Source organism: Melanerpes formicivorus, unplaced genomic scaffold (assembly GCF_026170545.1).
Source record: "Melanerpes formicivorus ecotype bairdi unplaced genomic scaffold, bMelFor1.0.p_v2 SCAF_2, whole genome shotgun sequence".
Classification (NCBI taxonomy): Eukaryota; Metazoa; Chordata; class Aves; order Piciformes; family Picidae; genus Melanerpes; species Melanerpes formicivorus.
Genome location: NW_027142354.1, coordinates 6462870 through 6483724, shown reverse-complemented (window position 1 = coordinate 6483724; position 20855 = coordinate 6462870). Strand labels below are relative to the sequence as shown.

General features: G+C 36.8%; 1 protein-coding gene across 5 annotated transcripts in view; it reads left to right on the top strand.

Annotated features, from left to right (window-relative positions):
• The window catches only part of EPHA7 (EPH receptor A7), a 174035-nt gene that overhangs the window by 136003 nt on the left and 17177 nt on the right, over positions 1–20855 (top strand). For 2 of the 5 annotated variants that reach the window (XM_068149718.1, XM_068149733.1), the window contains exons 8-16: positions 1995–2103; positions 2801–2856; positions 6697–6810; positions 10937–11122; positions 11690–11751; positions 13178–13387; positions 14460–14609; positions 19132–19325; positions 20402–20557. In XM_068149718.1, coding sequence (XP_068005819.1) covers positions 1995–2103; positions 2801–2856; positions 6697–6810; positions 10937–11122; positions 11690–11751; positions 13178–13387; positions 14460–14609; positions 19132–19325; positions 20402–20557 — 1237 coding nt within the window. Of the gene's footprint in view, positions 1–1994; positions 2104–2800; positions 2857–6684; positions 6811–10936; positions 11123–11689; positions 11752–13177; positions 13388–14459; positions 14610–19131; positions 19326–20401; positions 20558–20855 lie in introns of all 5 variants that reach the window. The other 3 variants (XM_068149712.1, XM_068149725.1, XM_068149740.1) reach the window with 2 other exon arrangements.

The window sequence follows — 20855 nt, the reverse complement described above, 5'->3', positions numbered from 1 at the left end:
CCTGGTGATGTTACAGGAACTGAGTTGTAATAACTTATGCCCCTATACTCTGTCATGAGAAGTGACCAGTGATTTGTGCAGGGTTTGGAGCACAAACCCTATGAGGAGAGGCTGAGGGAGCTGGAGTTGCTTAGCCTGGAGAAGAGGAGGCTCAGGGGAGACCTTATTGCCATCTGCAACTACCTGAAGGGAGGTTGTAGGCAAGTGGTGATTGGTCTCTTCTCCCAGGCAGCCAGCGCCAGAACAAGAGGACACAGGCTCAAGCTGCACCAGGGGAGGTTTAGGCTGGATGTTAGGAAGAAGTTCTTCATAGAAAGAGTGATTGGCCATTGGAATGGGCTGCCCAGGGAGGTGGTGGAGTCACCATCACTGGAGGTGTTTAGGAAGAGACTGGATGGGGCACTTGGTCTAGTTGATTAGACAGTGTTGGGTGATAGGTTGGATTTTATGATCTCAAAGGTCTTTTCCTACCTGGTTAATTCTATTCTATTCTATTCTATTCTATTCTGTTCTATTCTATTCTATTCTATTCTATTCTATTCTATTCTATTCTGTTCTGTTCTGTTCTGTTCTGTTCTGTTCTGTTCTGTTCCACTAGTGGCATGTATGTATATGCAGGCCTGCAGTAACATCCTACTATCCTGAGTTACTCAAAAATAAGTGTTTTTATTTTTCAGTTCAAAAACCCATGCAAATAACGAGATCATCCTCACTTGCACTGGGTAGAACATAGAAAAGTTACAAAGTTCATTTAGAAAATAAAATTGATGCGAGGAAGGGGTGGGGAATCAAGAGGTTTGTTATTTTGGAGGGGAAGCAGTTGGTATAGGCCAGTGTCAGTGAAAAAATTCATGTTGATTGGCTCACTTCTCCCCAGAGAGAGCAAAGAAAAGACTCATTTTATGTTTCTGTGGGAATCTCTGAAGTCGGCAACAGGAACCTGATCCCTGTGGAATTCATACAATCTTCATGTGGACATTCCTGTTCTGTTACTACTACCACCAGTTCACCATATTGACATACCATCTACAGTGTAGTTTAGCAGCTATTGGTTGGGTTTCCTTTTCCTTTTCTATCTCTCTGCTGCTTACAGAGGACTCATATTTTCATAGTCCTTGCTAATCATCACTGCCTGATGTTTCCTCCTTTATTCTCAGTCTCTTGGGCTCAGTCCTCACTGTTATAAACCAGCAGAGCTCTACAGAGTTCAGTACAGCTGTACTCATTTAATGTGACTGAGTACATAGCCACCCTCATTAGACATTTAACAAACCTTGAGGTTTCTCAGGCTAAGTATTTACATCCTCAGTTTACATTAATGTGACATGCATACATTTGCATATATTAATAGCATTGGCATATCTGAATAAAAAAGTGCAATAATGTGTGGATATTTTAGCATGTAAATTCTCTGAAGCATGGAGAATTCCACTTTGTATATGCAGAAGCACCTTTTAGTTGCTAGCAGAAACAAGTGATAATAATAACAATTTGCAATGATTAATAGCAGTTAGAGATAGAAATACAGTAACTAGGAGATCTGTGTTAATAGGCAGTGTTTCATCTCAAATATTTTTCATACAGTTAGACACTATTTCATGGGAACCATCAAAATCCTGTCAACCAGTTCTGGAGGGATATCCAGGCCTTCCCTTTTACATGGAAGTCAACCCCAGAGCAAAACAGAAGGCAGTGCAGCAGTCAGAGGGAGTAGAAGTGTCTGGTGGTGTTGCTGGCTTTTGGCTAATGGCTATACCACATAGCCAAGTCAATTCCAGTGTATCTCCTTTTTATTCCCTGCAGACCATTACTAACTCTTCCAACATTGGGATGAATTTCCAGTTGAAGCCCTTATTCAGGTTAACTTTATCAGTGTAATTGCTTCAGGCAAAGGTGAACAGTCTGCAATTCATGATGGTTGACTTCATTTTTTTTTGCAATTCTTTTTTAGGGACTAACTTTTCATTAATCTCTGCTCTGTGCTTTGTTTGTAGCCACAGCTGTTTCCAGTGAACAGAATCCTGTTATTATCATAGCTGTGGTTGCTGTGGCAGGAACCATCATTCTGGTATTCATGGTGTTTGGATTCATCATTGGGCGAAGGTATTGCAACTTACAAAGGCATAACCATGTCTGACCTCAGTCTTCTGAACTCTTCAGACGTAGTCTAATCTGTGATAGTAATTTGCCAAACTGAAATGGAAGTCGCTTTTAGTAGGGGCTATTTCAATTTAAATCCCATTATCAATTATACAGTTTGTCTTCTTACTTTAGCAAGACACGCTTAAATCAAGATGTTCTTTTTTTGTCCTATGTAAATGTGCTGTAAAGGAACCCCTAGCAGGTTCTTTACCTACACTCCTCAAAGTCCCTCTTTCTGTTCATTTTTTTTTTTTCATGTGGAGAAGTCTGACACTTTATCTGATCAGCCTTGAAATGACTTTACATTCAAGAAAAAGAGGCACAGCAGTAGGTTTAAGAATATCCTCATGTAAAACAGTGTTCTGCTTTCAAGTTCTTTAATCCTCTGTTTTATCCATAGAAGCTTTTCATTAGAACTAGAATTTTCTCTTTAGAACCTGTCCCAACTGGTATTTGATACAAAAGCCTTTTGATTGCAAGTGTTCATGATTTATTTAAAACTTTACTGTCAAGAGAATTATAGCTGAAACTTTCAAAGGGCCTACAGGAGTTAGGTGTCCAGTGCCTGAAAATCCCAGCCTGCAGAACTGATATTGTCAGGACTTTAAATGTAAAGTAAATCATTATTTACCAGTAAAGCTGGTCTCTTTCTTTTCAGGCATTGTGGCTATAGCAAAGCTGATCAAGAAGGGGACGAAGAACTTTACTTTCATTGTAAGTGTTTTGTTTTATTTCCCTTCTTTCAAAAGTTCCCAGCTGCAATAATGTGGACAACACTAAAACAACACTGTTAGAAAAGATAAAGCCATAAAAAATTCAAAAATGCTGTGTAAATAGCAAGTGGGAAGTTCAACATTGTAAAAACACAAAAAGAATGTAGATTAAAGTCAACATTGCTCACACAGACGGTTTTATTTCCATGCATGTGTATGATATACTGCTGCTTTCATTTTGCCTTTTTTTTTTTTCTTTTGGTTCCTTTGAATGTGTGTTTCACACTGTCCTAATGATCTCTCTAAGGTGCAGTATCTGAGAGACCTTTGGCTAAGTTTTACCTCAGATTAAGAAAACATGGGTCACAGTGAAGCTGTTCTGCTCAAAAGTTGTTTTCTGCTACTATGAATATGGTAGCCTCAATATTTACAAAATATAATGCCCTGAAAAAACATAATATTTAATGTTAAAATAAAAGGTTAGCTACTTCATTACTGTTCCCTATTCTAAAATCAGCTGCCTAGCTTAGAATTAAAATCACGGCTACCATCTGAACTAATGCTAGAACCCTGGGAAAATTCAAGTGAAAATGTAAAGGGAAAGGAAGGCTTATGCAAGAATAGTTTAAGTTTTATCAAAATACTGGTTTAAAATTTTCTTATTTTAGCCCTTTCAGCTGTAATATCATTTTGACAAAAAATATATCATTTAGAATCAGTCATAAACTCATGAAGTATGGTAAAACTAAGTTGAAAATTATTTTGAACTCCTGAAATTGCAAAACAACAGAGTAGAATTATACCAAATATGTATTTTGACACAGAACAATGCCTGGGTTTCCAATCTTCTCCCTTTTCTCATAACTCTCATATCAGTAGAACTTGCCATTTAATCATGCTATGCTGTTTGTAGCCTCTGCTGTATGCCAGTAAATGCAGCTGTAGCTTAAATACATGAGTTTTGTTTTGTTTTGTTTTGTTTTGTTTTGTTTTGTTTTTTCTAATGGAAGCAATATGGTTTATCTGATTTTACATCTGTTAAAAGCATGAGCTATTATCAGAATGTAAAGTCACATGGAGAATAAAGTAGCCATTAGTCACCAAATCATAGCAGCTTCTCCATGCATGCCTCATTTAAATGAGTACTTCTAGCCAAAATTCCTCAAAATCAGATCAAGGTTTCTGTTTCACCTTTCTGCCCTGAAAAAGAAATCAGCTGGAATTTGTTCATGCTTCCTGAGTTTGGTTGTGTTGCTACCTAAAATCGCTTAAACATAATAAGTATTGAACTTCAGTCAATCAATTCATAATTTGTGTGGAAATAAAAAAGGTGGAAAATAGTAATGGGATAAGAATTTTTTTTGCCATCACTTTGCAGTGCAGCTGATTTTAAAGAATTCATCAAAAAGTCTTATGTTACTTAAATGCTGCTATTCTGGGAGTGATGAATTTCAAATTTACCTCTCATGGATGCAGAAGCTTTTCACATCTTCAGAAGAGTTACTGCTTTCATTTTTTAAATCCTCTTTCTGTCCTTGAAGGAAAAGATCATCTATGTAGTCAATACATATACGAAAGGAATATGCTACCTAAATAATAGCCATTATTGGTGCTGCTTTTTTGTTTCAGTTAAGGCATAAATAAATTAATGTGAAAATTAGTAAGAAAATACTAATAGTTGGTCCAGACATAGTGATACTTTTTTAAGTATTCATTTCTCCCAATTTACTCTCATGAAATCTGGTTATCCAGCAAATTGGTCAGCTCAGATAGAATACAGAGTCTTAAAAATTACAGCACCAAACACAAGTCACCTTTTGCCAAGCTATTTTAAGTCATATGTCAATTGAAAGTGTAGTATTTAATTTTATTTGATACCTATGTACAGAAGGAGATGGAACCCAGTGTTGTCTGTGGTCATGAGCTTGGACACAGAGCTGTGAAAACCAGTTTGGTGTACGTTTGTTCCATAGCATGTAGACAGCTAGCTTGCTTCTGTGCTGAGGGGCTAGATTGGATTATCAAAAATGTAGCTTACAACAGAGAATGACTTCACACAAAAACAAATAGCCTTTTCTTTAAAGCAAGTTCTAAAGCACTGTATTCAGTAGAATATCACATGGTTCCTTTCGGTCCCCCTCAGCTCTCAGTGACCTGAAGTGATACACTTGAAGATACAAGTACAATGGAAGAGTTTAGTCAAGCAGTTCAGATTTATATTTGCTTTCCTCCTACAGTATTCTTCTAACAATGTCTTCAAATACAGGCCAGTATTATTTCACATTGGTATGCCAGGATAACCTGGGCAAGTCAAAACTTTTTATGTTAGCTTGAATAAATCAGAGGCCTACATGAGATGCACAAGTTTACTTCCACTCCAGGCCCATTATCACAAATAGAAAAGGATGGCTCCTTCTCCATTTCCCTTCCTGAAAGCACTATTATATAGGAAGTTAACCTACTGATTTGTTTTCTCACTTTCTTTAGTCCATTTTAATTTTCAGAAATTAAGATTTCTAATTATTAATTTTTTTCACCATCAATGCAATTGGAAGATGAGTATCTGTTTAAATACATAATATGGCAGATAACAGTGTCTGGGCAGCATGCAAAATAATTTCTCCAGTTGGAAATTTGTTAGACTACTCAAACAATTTACCTAAGTTTTTTTCTTCTTGTTAGAGATTGTGGGGTTTTTTGGGGTATGGTTTGGTTTGTTTTTTCCAGTAATATCATCTGAAACACAACTACATAATTACTAAGATTTTTTTCCCCAATATATTTTCAAATTTTAAATATTTTCTCTTCAATTAAAAAGGTTACAAAGCAACCATAAATCATTTGGTTTGTATTAACTTTTGGTCCCATTCTTGTACACCAGTGTATCAGAGGAGCATTCCTTCATTTTCATATTGAGTTTTAATTCACTGATTTAATTAAAGTTCAAGATTTTAATCCTTGTGAGCCAAATCTGTTTCATAATAATTGCTTGATTAATAGATTCCTGAGTTGCTCTACTTTCACTAGAAGAGCAAAGAATAGTATTCCTGAATCAGCAGCAAACTGGGGGATAAAACTTCATGTCCAGAGCGCTATTGCTGCCTGAGTTGCACCGCATGCTATGCTGGAAAAAGAGGAAGCAAAGACTAAGTTGTGGCAAATTATTCCCTTAGGTTCTTGAGAAAGGGAGTAATTGTGCCACAAAGCCCACTTCCCCTTTGTATACCTTCTTAAGCTGACTACAAGTGTTACACATATTTATATTCTAGTGAAAGAAACATACTTAAGGGTATAAATTCTGTGTGCTGGGAGTAGTTTAGCTTGGCTGTTTCCACAGTCTGCAAATACTATTACATCCAATAATTTAACCAAATTGAAGTAGGTGGAGGAGCCTTTCAAATTCCACTAGAAGATAAAGATAACAAAGAGATGCTGTTTGCACAACAGGACAACGTGTCCTTACATAGAGAAGAAAAGAAAGTTTCACATCCTCTGCTACTCTTATACTCCTTCTCCCAATTAATTTTTTCCCCCCACTAAAGTCTTGTTTATTCCATTGAGCTATATTAATATTTATAACTTCTTTCACTTTAAGGATGATATGCAGATGCTACTGTTAGTCATTTTTAGAGATGGGATTGTTTATTTCTGTTGATGTGCTTGTAGATGATGCCTAAAACTAATGTCGCTTCTTAGAGCAGCTCTGACTCAGGGAGTGTGGAAGTAGCTTCACTCTTCCGAGGAGCACTCTGAATAATGAAATTCCTGGGCTGACTGCACAATAAGTGCCTTTGCTTCATCACAGTCATGCTTTCTTACATCATTACAGTTAAATTTCCAGGCACCAAAACCTACATTGACCCTGAAACCTACGAGGACCCAAATAGAGCTGTCCATCAATTCGCCAAGGAGCTAGATGCCTCTTGTATTAAAATTGAGCGTGTGATTGGTGCAGGTAAGGCTGCCATGGCTTCCTGATTCAACTGTTCCATTTAGCTGGGATCGAAACTCATACATCATAATGACAGGCAAATAATTATTCCTCAAGTACAGAAGAACTTTTTTCATTTGCTGGAGTGGTTAAGAGCAATGAAGCTGCACTCGCTTCTAAAATGTAAAAACAAACGGGGGGAATAAGTAAGAACAAATATATAAATAAGTAAATGAAGAGTTTTGCTTGACATTGAAAGCTGGTGGGTTTATAATCGTGTATCTGCTGTTAAAAATGTAACTGGGAAAGGGGTCAGTTTTGCTACCTATTATTTCCTGTCAGAGCAAAGGTGTTAAGCATGAGTGGAAATTCTACTCCCTTCCCTTTGTGAAAAAGGGCTTTTTGACCTGTGAATTTTGTTCTTGTGAGTAAGAAAAACTGGCTGCAGCACAAAATCTTAAATAGAGACTATGAAGGTCTTGTTTCTGTATAAGAAAATCTCCCCTAAAGCTGGTTTGTTACTTTTTTTTTTGTTCTACCATTTTTCTTTTTGCTATTTTATGAATACAAAAAGTTATTGTTTAACTACTCATGATTGATTGTAATTACACCGGCATTACATTGCTTTTCTTCCTCTTGAACTGTCTACCACCTACTTAAGCCATGGTGTTCGTGCTCTAAAAAAGCAGTTTCATTTGTTTGCATTAATAAGATATGTGTCATTTTTATTGCACTACTCCATGCAGTGAAATTAAGTTTCCATGGGTAAGAAAAATATCAAATACTTTGGATTCCTGAAGGAAATGTTCTCTCGCTTTCTTGCTGTTTTATAGAAGTATTAGTAGAATACTGTTAAAATCACCTTATAGTTTAGCACTGTAAATTACATACTGTGGTATTACTTAAAATGAGAAAAAGAAATATCTCTGTTTTGCAGCTGGTTTACCTCTAAGAAAATCTTTGCACTTAGAATTCACAATACCTCTTTAAAGTAACCTCACACATGTTGTATCATGTCTCAAACAAGGATTAGTAACATTGAAATTAACAACACCGCTTGAGAGAATTATTCCTTCAGATGAGTAACAGCATAAGAATCCTACCTTGCTAACTAGTCATTTTTGTGAATCTAGAATGGTAGAATCTAGGGGAAAAAAATTATTGAGATTTATCTTGTGTTTTGCATTAAAAACCTATCAGCACAGCAACAGTTCACAGCACAAAGATGAATTCAGTTGGACTTCAGCAATGCCCTCTGAGCAAAATGCTGAAAATGCTTCAGTTGCAAATACAAATTTTCATTTTACTTTAATGAGTGTAACTGATATAAAAAAAACCTTCATGTGTTTCAGTAGTTTTTGTGAAGAAAGTTAATTAGAAGTGATATGGTGAAAGCACATAGTGTATGGAGTTTAGCTATGGCATTAACCTATTGATGTAGGTAAAAATCAGAGGCAAATGTGATGCAGTCCAGGAACAACAGAATAGTAAAGACCGAAAGAAGCAGCTGAAACTCACACATCAGGGAAGAATATAGAGTTTCTACTATGGACACTGCCAGAAGAGCAATTTAGCAGTCTCAATATCCATCTTCAGTGCTGGCCACATCAACTGTTGCGTAGTGCCATGTCTCTCAGAGAAACAGGGTGCAAGTATGCTTTGTGCTCAATTTGCATGAGGGATATGTGCTTTTCTTGCCAACATTTTCATTACCATCCTGCTGAGGCCACCTGTCAGATACAGAATATGGTGTCCACTATATGGAGTCCTTGTTCATACCACACATTTTTTGTTTTAGCCTCTTCCTTGTTGACATGCTGAGCTAGTGGCCGTGTGGCTGTGCAGTATTCCCACCCTTGTCATATATTCTGGATCATTTTTGGGCATAATTTCAGATGAATATACTATTTTCTTGGGAATAAAAGTAGTTCATTGGCTAGCATCCTGGCCTGAAATGTATAATATCGAAGTTCAAGTTTCTGGTTTGCCAGAGTGTGAGTGATCTGCTCTTGGAAATCAATCAAAATCAGATCACAGACAGCTGGAAAGGAGTTAATCCTTAATGTCTTCTTTGCCAAGTACCCTAATTACCTGGCTCTGAAATATCACACACACACATATGCACTTATGTCTTGTTTTTGGAGTGGAAAAAAATTTTGGAAGGTATGGCTAGAGAAAATTGTTATCCTTCAGTAAACTCTTGCAGGTAGGAACTGTGAACGAAGTGAGTGGTGAACTCATTAATAGTCATCCATATTGCTAATGAAGTGCAGAAGGGATGTTAAGGCAACAAACTAAGTGTGTGAGAAGCTAGTTGTTGTGTGTGTTACAGTCATTCCTCATGGTATTCATAGTTATGACAACGGATATTCAAACCACGATTGCAGTACACAAGAACAGCTAAGGCTAATGCCTTACCTGTGCTTCCAGAACAGTTGCACTGTCTGTCCAGTTAGCTCAAGTACAGCATGGTGTTAACAGAGATATATGGAGTTTATCTGAGATATTGTTGAATCAGTGATGGTGTCCTAAATAGACCTCAACATCTCTCTCTTCAGGCATTCAACCCCATTTCCAAGCAGTCCTCTATTCACTGCCAGCCAGACACCTTGCTAGTATGCATATGCACTTAAGTTCTGATCACACTAAGTTTCTCATGACCCTGGTCTATGTCCCAGATGGATTCTCTAATACAAAGTCTCTGATGGATTCTCTAATACAAAGTCTCTGTTTTAGTCTTTCCTAGATCAATCATTTTTTCAGCCCTCGCCCTAAACCATGGAAATACATGTGTCTTCATACTTGTGTATAGTTAGTTGCTTAAAGTACTCCACAAGTAAGCACAAGATGAATTTTAAACTTGGTATGATTTGGAGGAGGGACTTGGGTTTATGTCCTTCATACTCCAGATAAATTTGCAGAGTACCAGATTATTAAATATTTTTGTGATTTTTTTGTTTTGAGAGGTATTTCCCTTTGCTCCTAGCCTTTTCTCCTGTTTAGCCCAAGAAATTATTCATCCTGGCTGCAGATGAGGGAGTCTCTCTCTCTCTCTCTCTCTCCTGCTGACATGGCTGTGAAGTAGTAGTGAGGTAGATGTCTTACCATTCAGCTCCACATCTCACATACATGCTTTCAGTTTCCCTCCTGTCTGATGAAGTCAAATTACTTCTCTCCCAAATAATGCTTGCTGAGGCTTTTAACATATATATTTATATATATATATGAAAATATATTCTTATATTTCTATTCTTATATTTCTTATATATATATCCCTGCTGGTTGATTCACCTTTTATTTTATTTTTTTTCACATACTTCTTCAAGATCCAATTTTCTGTCAGCTTAGAAGCCTTTTCAAACTTCTGTTACTTGTTTGGTTTTGTTTAATGTAACAAAATTATTATAAGTCACACCTTTAATTTTATAATCTGCAAAGTGAATTATCCTGCTTGAAGGTAATAATATAGTGCCTCATTTAATACCATAACAATGTTAAATTAAAAGCAGCTCTGAAAGAGTTGCCTTTTGAAAAAGCAAAGTATAATTTGAAAATCTACTGGATCTAAAGCAAGGAAACCATGTAGAACAAAATCACATTTTCACCTAGAAATGGTATTACTATTTATGAGAAAATATTTTCCTATGAAAATAGTTACTTCATATTTATTTCCTATTCACCAAAAAACATGCTACAAATTGCTAACAAGTGTTTTAAAAGATTAGATTCCTGTAGATTGACTTAATGTGAAGCGTTTACTCCATGAGGTACTTAGGTAGCAATCTGTAAAGCATCTGCCTATCTTTGTGTTCTTAAGTAATGCCTTTAAAATATGAACATTCCACATGTTTGGTTTGAGAGCCAGTTGTATCAAGGCCTAAAAAGAATATTGATATTATAGTCAGAGTTAGTCAGTGTTGATCTACTTCATTTTAGGAGAGTTTGGTGAAGTGTGCAGTGGACGTTTAAAGCTTCCAAGCAAGAGAGATGTTGCAATCTGTAAAGCATCTGCCTATCTTTGTGTTCTTAAGTAATGCCTTTAAAATATGAACATTCTACATGTTTGGTTTAAGAGCCAGTTGTATCAAGGCCTAAAAAGAATATTGATATTATAGTCAGAGTAAATCAGTGTTGATCTACTTCATTTTAGGAGAGTTTGGTGAAGTGTGCAGTGGACGTTTAAAGCTTCCGGGCAAGAGAGATGTTGCAGTAGCCATAAAAACTCTGAAAGTTGGTTACACCGAGAAGCAAAGGAGAGATTTCTTGTGTGAAGCAAGCATTATGGGACAGTTCGACCACCCCAATGTTGTTCACTTAGAAGGGGTCGTTACCAGAGGTAAGCAGCAACCTGATCTGTCAGTCAATAACAACAAAGTGGCAGAAATTACATTAGCTTATTTGTGGTCAAAGATTCAAATTATAACCAGGCTGCACACTCTTAATGGATTTTCTCCTGATGCGTAACTAACTAAAACAATACTTACTTTATGCTACAACCTAAGGAAAAAAAAATAAGATGCATGCATGATTAAAGGATGAAATACTTTGAAATATATGATTTTTCTAGTTTCATTTAGCTTCAAAGACCATGAAGAGAGATAAGGTTTCTTGTGTCCTTTCATATTATCTAAAGTGTCATTATTCCAGAGTCCTGTTCACACAGCAGGAGTTAGGAGAACACACTGACATTTTGATTTGTATGGTTTAATTTTGTGAATCATGACCACATTCCATGCAGACATTTAAGAACTTATTAGAGCTCAGTAACAGTGCTGGAGGCCTTCAGAAATGTTCATTGTCTCAACAATTCAGTCTTCCAAAGGAGTAACATGTGTTTTATCAAAAAAAGGCACTCCATTTGTGTTACAGTTTCTCAAACAAAATCTGTCTTCTTTTCTTTCAGGGAAGCCAGTCATGATTGTAATAGAATACATGGAGAATGGGGCCTTAGATGCATTTCTTAGAGTGAGTACCAAAATGAAAATATATAGAAACGTATTTTAAGTGACAGATATATAATATTATATATTGTCACTTTAAAAAAATATGGGTTTATATATGTGCATATAGAATCATAAAATTGTCAGGGTTGGAAGGGACCTCAAAGATCATCAAGTTCCAATCCCCCTGCCATGGGCAGGGACACTTTCCACCAGCAGGTTGCCCAGAGCTACATCCAGCCTGGCCTTAAAAATTTCCAGGGATGGGGCTTCCACCACCTCTTTGGGCAACATGTTCCAGTGTCTTACCAACCTTACGGTGAAGAACTTCTTCCTAAAGTTTCATCTAAATCTTCCCTCCTCTAGCTTGGATCCATTGCCCCTAGTCCTATCACTACCCAACATCCTAGAAAGTCCCTCACCAACTTTCTGGTGGGTCCCCTTCAGATACTGGAAGGCCACAATAAGGTCTCCTTGGAGCCTTCTCTTCTCCAAACTGAACAACCCTAACTGTCTCAGCCTGTCCTTATAAGAGAGGTGCTCCAGCCCCTTGATTATCCTCGTGTCCCTTCCAGCAGATCCATGTCTTTCTTGTAAAATGTATACTTGCATGATATCCATATAATTAAAATTATTTTTAGGCTTAAATGGAACTTGACAAATACTACCAGTCCCCTACGTTACTTCAGCAAAACCAGACCAGAAATGAGAGGATCAGACAGGATCACATGGGAACATTCTAGGAATTTAAGTGATTTAATGTGACATAGACATGGTGCGTTTTATTATTGCCATCAGCTGAAGTTAAAACCACTGATACCTGAAGCCTATTTTCTGCCTTTTGGGAGCGGAATTTTATTGTGTCAGCATGGTAGAAATCAGCATGCAAGAATCCCTAAATGAACTATGGTAGTGTTTAGGAGAAGAACAAAGGTAAAAAGAAGTGCAAGTTCACAACTATTTCAGTTTCTGAGTGTGCTTAGAGCTGACTCTTTACCAGGTGTACAAGATAGTATGCAATGGTGTATAAACACTTTATAGAGAACAGAGATTGTTTGTTTGATGAACTACAAGCTATGAATAAAATTATCAGTAGCTAGGGCTCCAAAAGGAGATAGTTCTTGTTTTCTTGTATAATTAATGCTGAGAGATGAAAAACATAGAGGCAAACTATAAAAAGCTATGCATCAGGTAATCTCTCTTAGAAGAGACTTTCCATGTCTTAGCCAGAAATTTATAGTGATTGGCAAGTTTTGTTACTTCTAGTACATTAACTACACACACATTTCTCTTTGAAGAAAATAAAACTTGTGTTTGAAGCAAGTTTCTTTGCCTCAGGATGCATTGCCACAGAAGTAGTAAATATGCAGAGAGCTTAAGTTATAGAACTAATTCTTATTTCTCTTCTCAGCTATACTAACAGGAATTGCTGCTCCTTTTTTCCCCTCCAGAAACATGATGGGCAATTTACAGTCATTCAGCTAGTGGGAATGTTGAGAGGAATTGCTGCTGGAATGAGATATTTGGCTGATATGGGATATGTACACAGGGATCTTGCAGCACGCAATATCCTTGTCAACAGCAACCTTGTTTGTAAAGTGTCAGACTTTGGCCTTTCCAGAGTTATAGAAGATGATCCAGAGGCTGTCTACACTACTACCGTAAGAGAAATCTGTGGTGTTTAGTAGTTTTGAGATGTGTTTGCTAAGAAAAATATATCTTCCAGATAGTCTGGATAAGAGAATATGTTACTTGGCTTGGGAAATGTTAACCACTAAAAAGGAAAGGAGTATGCAGAAATCTGGCTCTAATTAGGGACTGATATTTTTCTGAAAACATATCTTTTTATTTGATAAAGTTCTAAAAATTTTGCACAGTATTTTTGTTCTTCCTTTCCTCCTGATTCTGTGTTTTAACAAATGGGAATGTTTTACCATAAATATTTTAATTGTCGCATTTACGCTGAGTCAATTAAAATATTTGTAAGCTATTACTTTTTCTTTTTCAGACTAGATTGTATCTCACCCAAAGGCTGACTAGCTTGAGGCTAGACAGTGACAAAGCTCGACTCCTGTACTTTCCCTTGCTTTTGGGTGGGACACTTTCCTTAAATAAGCATTCATCAAGCACACTATGCTCTTTATTCTTTTGCTGAGCCAGCTCCACTTTCCCACCCATGGGGCCTCCTTGTACCTATTTTCTCATGCTGAGGTAAGGAGAGGCCCCTGGAATCTGCTCCAACAGGCGCAGGGATCCAGGAAACCGCATCGGTGTTCATGGCTGTCACTCCTGCTGCTGGGCTCTAAGTGGTATCCTATTTTAAAAACATCAGTGCAAGATTTCAGAAGAGCCATATGACAAGTCAGTGGTTTTATATGAACAGGATGATTCCCTTCATCTATTGTCAGCCATCCAGGAGTTTAATGAGTAGTGTAAATCGGATATCTAAGCAGCCCCTTAAAATCAATAAGGAGAGAAGCACTACCAGTGAAATGCACCCAACTTAGCTTACATAGGTATCTATGTTTCTGTGGTCCAAGTGTTTTAAAAGCCTAAACTTCCTTAGACTCCTTTGAAAAGTCTACAGTCTGCTATAGTAGATGATATAGATGCTGGTTCTGATGCTGAAGAAAGTAGATATAAATGTACTCTACAGAAGATGATGTGTTAATTTTGTGGAGAAAAAAAAACAACATTTTTTGTTTGTTTGTTTTGTTTTGTTGTTTTTAATAGGGTGGAAAAATTCCAGTGAGATGGACAGCTCCAGAGGCCATCCAGTACCGCAAATTTACATCAGCCAGTGATGTGTGGAGTTACGGAATAGTTATGTGGGAAGTAATGTCTTATGGAGAACGACCTTACTGGGACATGTCAAATCAAGATGTAGGTTATACTTTGTCTAGGAGCATGTGTATGTGTTAGGAAAAAACCCGCTATATATCATAGAAACATATATGTTGTTTCACTATACATGCATAAAGTGTTGGGTTGTAAATCAGATTTATCAAAATGCTGTAGATGCCTCACAAAAGTTACAGAGCTCTCACTCTTCACCTAAATCTCTAAATTCTTCTTCTGTCATGTGGATACTGTAGGTTTCTGTCTCAAGTTTCAAGTAAAATTGGAAGATCAAAAATAGTAGCAAAGTGCTCCTCACTGTATTACTCTTAAGCATAGAAACAATTGGGTTTTATTTCCAGTAAAAAAATAATTTGGAGGTTTCTGACTTCAGAGCAATAACTGAAAAAAGTTGTTAAAAATCTGAGCAGCAGTTAATGACCTACTTTGGCATTTTCAAGTTAATTGTGCTGATTTAACAATACCCTTGTTTGCATAAAATATGACCCAGAGCAACAGGTATGCAGTAACAGAACAGACGGGTGTTAATCTTGATTGCCAACAGATTTATTAATATGGAATGAACACAGAAGAAAAAACATGCTAGTAAGAAAGATGTCAGAAAGAGTCCCATTTAAAGTTCTTCAGATAAAGGCCTTGAGTGTTTGGGGTTTTTTTTATTGTTATTTTCTTTTTTTGATTGAATGATCGACATCAAAGCTGGAAAAAAAGATAAAAGTGTAAATGATGAGTCAGTTTGGCACAGTGAAAAGTTGTTAATACTTGACAGGTCTCAGTGTCAAAGATTTCATGGACTGTCAAAATATGGGCAAACAAGTCCTTGGGGCAGAGAAAGAGAAATATTTACATTCCCTAGACACCCAGTAGAGTTTCATTTCTTTTGACACCTTCCTTCTGTAGTAGATTCAAACATAAAAAAAGTCTGACAGGAATATAAGATGCCTCAGAGGCAAACCTTACCTATCTTTCAAGGAAAACTTTTAAATAGGGGAGAAATTTTGGTATCTTCATGCTTCTTGTCAGATTTTGAAAAGTATTCCCTCTATTGAAACCTGAAAGTAGAGTGCATGAATGAACCTTTTGCATAAAACAACTAATTACCACTTCTTGCTGTTTCATCTCTTTTTAGCATCTTACATAATAATCTTCAATAGCACATAGTTAAAAGATGCATCGATTGCTTGGTAAAATAATGTCAAATATACTTGGATGCTGTGATCTTCCCAAGTCATTGTGTGGTCTTTGTATCCTCCCAAAAAATTTACATACCCTGCCAAACCATAGATAAATCTACAATGCAACATTTTTGAATCATCCTATGATTAGTTATTTATTTTCCTTCACATATACCAATGGGAGTATTTAGCTCGAATAAAAGTGCTAATAAGTCTCTTCTAAATTTGCATATATACTCAGGCAGTTTATATCTCTCAAATGTTTAATTTTGCCTAAAAGTAGATGTGGGTATAGTCCCAGATAGATACCAGACCAGATTTCCTTAAAAAGTAAATTTTCCTGATTTTGGATCTTTAGCCTGTGTTTCTTTAATTCTACTCCTCTTCCTTTAAGTCATTGTTTTAACCTGACAGAGGATACAATTTTGTGTTGTAATCTCTTTTTAAGCAAAAATCCTCTTTTTAGCAGTGACCTGGAGCTAGGGTGCACCAGAAGAATACTTATTCTGCAAGCTCCCCACAGAGGCACAGCAGGCTCAGCACAGATGATTCACAGCTTCTCTGAGCAGTGGGTTCCCCTCAGTTTAATCCTTGACAGTAGCCGTCAAACTGCTGCACTATATTCCCTTTGTAGACTGCTGGTTCTTGCTAGTTTTTGCTCTCATTTGATTATTGAGCCTAGTGCAGATTAGATCTTTGGAAAAGAACTTAGGGTACACATACCAGCTTAGCCTTACAATTTTTTTTTTCCCTTTGCTGTGTTCCCGAATTTATTACCTTTATTGTGATTATTAATTAATATTGTTATTATTATATACCCAGAAGCAGAATGATAACATTACTTTGTCCAGTTACCCATATTTATTATTTTGTTGGCATCCAGTATGTGCAGTGAACAGACCTGGCCGCCTTCTAACCTACTTTACATCGTAAAACAGCCTGATTTTGATGGAAACATACATGGCTCTTCACAGTTTTCTCTTTGTGTCTTTGAATTTGAAAGACAAAACTATTTGCAGAATTTGAAAAACATTTTGTCTTTGAATTTGAAAGACAAAACTATTTGCAGAATTTGAAAAACAAACTAAAACAACTCAAATAAATTTTACAATATAAAAAAGAAAGGAAATAGAAAATCAGTAAGCACTCCAGCTGCATTCTCTTTGTAGCTTTGCTTATGTAAAGAAAAAAATCATTTCCTACTTCTATTCCATTTTCTCCAGGCAGTCATTTTCGTAATCCCACCTTTCTTAGTAGAGTAGATGCTAGTAGTGCTTCAATTTTGTATCAACTCTTTTTTTTTTTCTCTCCAAATAATAAATTTGACTTATTAATATTTTAGAATGATTTGTTTGGTTTTGGTTTTTTTTTCCCAGTGCTTTGTGTATTGTCAGCAATTCCATCCATCCCTAGCTAAGTCACTATTTTATATTTCCTAGTTTCATTCTTGTTGCTCAGAATACACATCAAAGAAACTGATTCTGCAGTATCACCTTCTTGGATATAGTCTTCTCTAAATAGCTTACCACTTCTAAGGGACTTGGACAACTTTGGTGGTTGTGTTACTGTTACCTGCGTTTTCATTCTTCGTTGGTTTTCTCTGCATTCTAATATCTTAAGCAACTGCTTTTCACTGAATCATATGTAGTATGCATAAAGCATACCTTTTACCTTCTAGAAGCCAGAAATTTCTGCATTACTTTTCATGGCATACCAATTGTCCTACACAACTGCAGATTATTTTTCACTTTCATTCCACCCCTACTTCTAAGCATAAGGAGCTGTTCTTTTGTTTTTCCTCTTAATAATGCTTTAAAAGATCTTGCATGTTCATTTTCTTTCCTGTATAATTCTGTTCTCCCAATTTTTCTGCTCTGCAGAAATGCTCTCTCCCCACCCTGCCTGACAGATAACTTCACTGTCTGTAAAAGGTCACCACACGCATTCTTCAAGGTGTGGGTATTACTGCAGGAATTGAATATTTTCTCAGTCTTTTTTGAGTTATAGGGCAGTTCTGTCATTCTAACTATTCAGACAGAAAGCTGAGACCCAGGGAGATGAGGCAGCTTCCCTGAGGTCAGAAGGACATTCTGTCACACAAACCTGCAGTAAGTGCCCTACCACTGGGCTATGCCTCCTCTTTTCACAAAACTTTCCTGCAAAAGGTTTTGCTACAATCATGGATTTCAGCCAGCTTTTTGAAGGTCATTTTGTATTCTTTGCAGGTCTGACTGCTTTGCAGTCCATTGCTTTTACATTCCCTCACACAACCTATGCAATATTTTCTATCTGAGGTTATTATTTTCACTAAACCCTGGATATTCACCAACTTTATTTATCATATCATATCTACTTCCTAGGGCTACATCCAGAATAGCTTCTGATCTTGCTTTCTGTGCAAACCAAGGGAGAAGACAGTCCTATGCTCTACCTTTCAGGAACAAGCACCCTTCCTTAGCAATTCTAATACTGCTATGTCAGTCAATGTCAGTATACTTGAAATCCCCCATGAATGGTGTTTTAGCCCTTTCTCACAAGCCTTTCTTATCTGCCTTGCTTCCTGATGTGCTTTCTTATCCTGCCCTCAAGGTTTACAACAGTTTCCTGTGATTTTACTTTACCCGTTTTTATTTTTTACCTCAATCCAAATGGATTTGGCTAAGGAAGTCAACAGGTGGGTGTAATTCTTGGTTCAGACATTTATACTCTCCTACAATCATATCATAATCTAGCAGCATCTTTTATTAAATCTAGCTTTCTGTTTAGGTGATATATTCAAATACATTCAGCCAGGGCTTCCTCTCTCACATGGCACATTTCTGCTGCTTTGTCATTAATATAACATGGTTAGACATAGAATATAACTTTATTTCTTAACATTTTATGTCTGTTAAACATTTTTCTTGGACCCTTTTATAGTATCTTCAGGCTTTCTGTATTTTATATGTGCATGCACAGATCCCTATCCATTTACAAATCAGTTACTTCTACCACACACTCTTTCATAAAAGCCTGGGGGCAACTCGTAATGCTTTTTGAAATGACTCCATTTATCAATCTATCTGTTGCTGTCTTGGTGAATTTAATTGTTGTTTCCCCACTGCTCACTTGACTAGGTAATATAGCTATGTTCTGCACACACAGAACAATATGCTTAATAAGCCCAAAGATAATGTCAGGGGAATTGTTTGAAAACATGAATACTAGTGTCAAAACAATGGACTCATATTTTCAAAGCACTGATGGTAAATTAAGATTTGTTGTGGTTTTTTTTTTTCTATTTTTTCCCCCTTTTATTTCTTGAACTGGGTAGTAATATATATGCCTTAGATGTTGCTTGATGAAAAATGATTAACTATGTTGGCTACTAGGTTATAAAAGCAATTGAAGAAGGCTATCGTTTGCCAGCACCCATGGATTGCCCAGCAGGACTGCACCAGCTGATGCTAGATTGCTGGCAGAAGGAACGTGGTGAAAGGCCAAAGTTTGAGCAGATAGTTGGTATTCTGGACAAAATGATTCGAAACCCAAACAGCTTGAAAACACCACTGGGAACCTGTAGCAGGTAAGAAAAGCTTTAGTCTGTGTTCTTATGATGCTGAATGTGGCTGGGTTCTGAATTTTCTCCTTGGTGGCTGGTTCCAGTTCACAATTCATGTGTCTCTCGGTTCCTCCTTCCTACTGTTCCCTGTTCTTCCCTTCCCTCATTTACCTTTCTCTTTTCATCATGCTGAACAAAGCCAAAAAGGACTGTCTTAAAAATATAATCAAAATAACAAAAGTAAATATCAGAAAATTAACACATTTCTCAGTCAAACTTCTGCCTGCTCATCACTCTTTCAGCACTCTTGCCTTTAGCAGTCTTTATTTTCCTTGCTTCTTAAAATCAAGTCTGGTGAGCAAGGATCATCTATTGTAGCTTTTTATGATGCATCCCTTGCCCTAGGAACTAATACAGTAGAAATAGTAATTAATAATACTCATACTTGCCCAATGTACTTTGACATGCTACACTCTAGTTTTTTACCTTTCATTTTCTGGCTTTACCTACGTTCAGTGATTGCATCTCATTATATTTATGGTGTAGCTTTTAATGGCTTCTTCATAAATTTCAGGTGAATTATATAATTATGGTGATCTTTTGATCTGCTAGTTAGATCAATGCACTAGGGTATCCACTGGGCTATGTTCCACTCCTGGTTCTTCTATTGACTGATTTGCTGTGACCTTGAGCAACTTACTTTGTGTCTCTGCTCTTTCTTTGTCTTTGTTTTGTCCCATCCAATTGAATAACAGGAATAGCTACAACTATATTTTCCGAGATGCTTGAAAGAATAGCATCTTTACGTTACTCAGCAACTTTAGTTGCAGCTGCTGTGACACTAGGTTATAATGTTGATTTTCTGTTGGTAACAATAGTCCATTAGGCTGATTTTGCTTGCTCTGACCTTTCATCTTTTACGTGAATAAACTTAGGAAGTGCATATTGTGAGCTACAGAGTAGTCAAGAGCTATACCCAGAATGATTCTACTCTGAACATTTTTAATACCCCAAACTTACTTGACTCTCACCTTGCTAAATACATCCTGATGTTTTACTCTCTTTGGAAACAACTTACTTTCCTTTTTCCTTCTTCGTAGACCAATTAGCCCTCTTCTGGACCAGAACACTCCCGATTTTACCACTTTCTGCTCCGTAGGCGAATGGTTACAAGCTATTAAGATGGAAAGATATAAGGATAATTTCACAGCAGCAGGCTACAACTCTCTTGAATCAGTTGCCAGGATGACTATTGAGTAAGTTAGCACTGGGCATGTTTAACTTGCATTTAGGGAATTTATAGGTAAAATAATACACAATGTTCAACCTCAAAACTTTACCCTGAGTACAAACATGGCACTTGGGGTTAAATGAGCTGGTTTAGCAGCTGATGATGTTATATTACAGTATCTCACGAAGGGACAAATTCCCTGCTACCTATGTGTGGCATCACTTTTTCCCCTGCTTTTTAGACCAACTGAAATAACGCCAAGGGGATAGAATGTGAGCAAGCATGTGTGGCCATTTCAAAGTATGTATGTATAGGAAAATAGT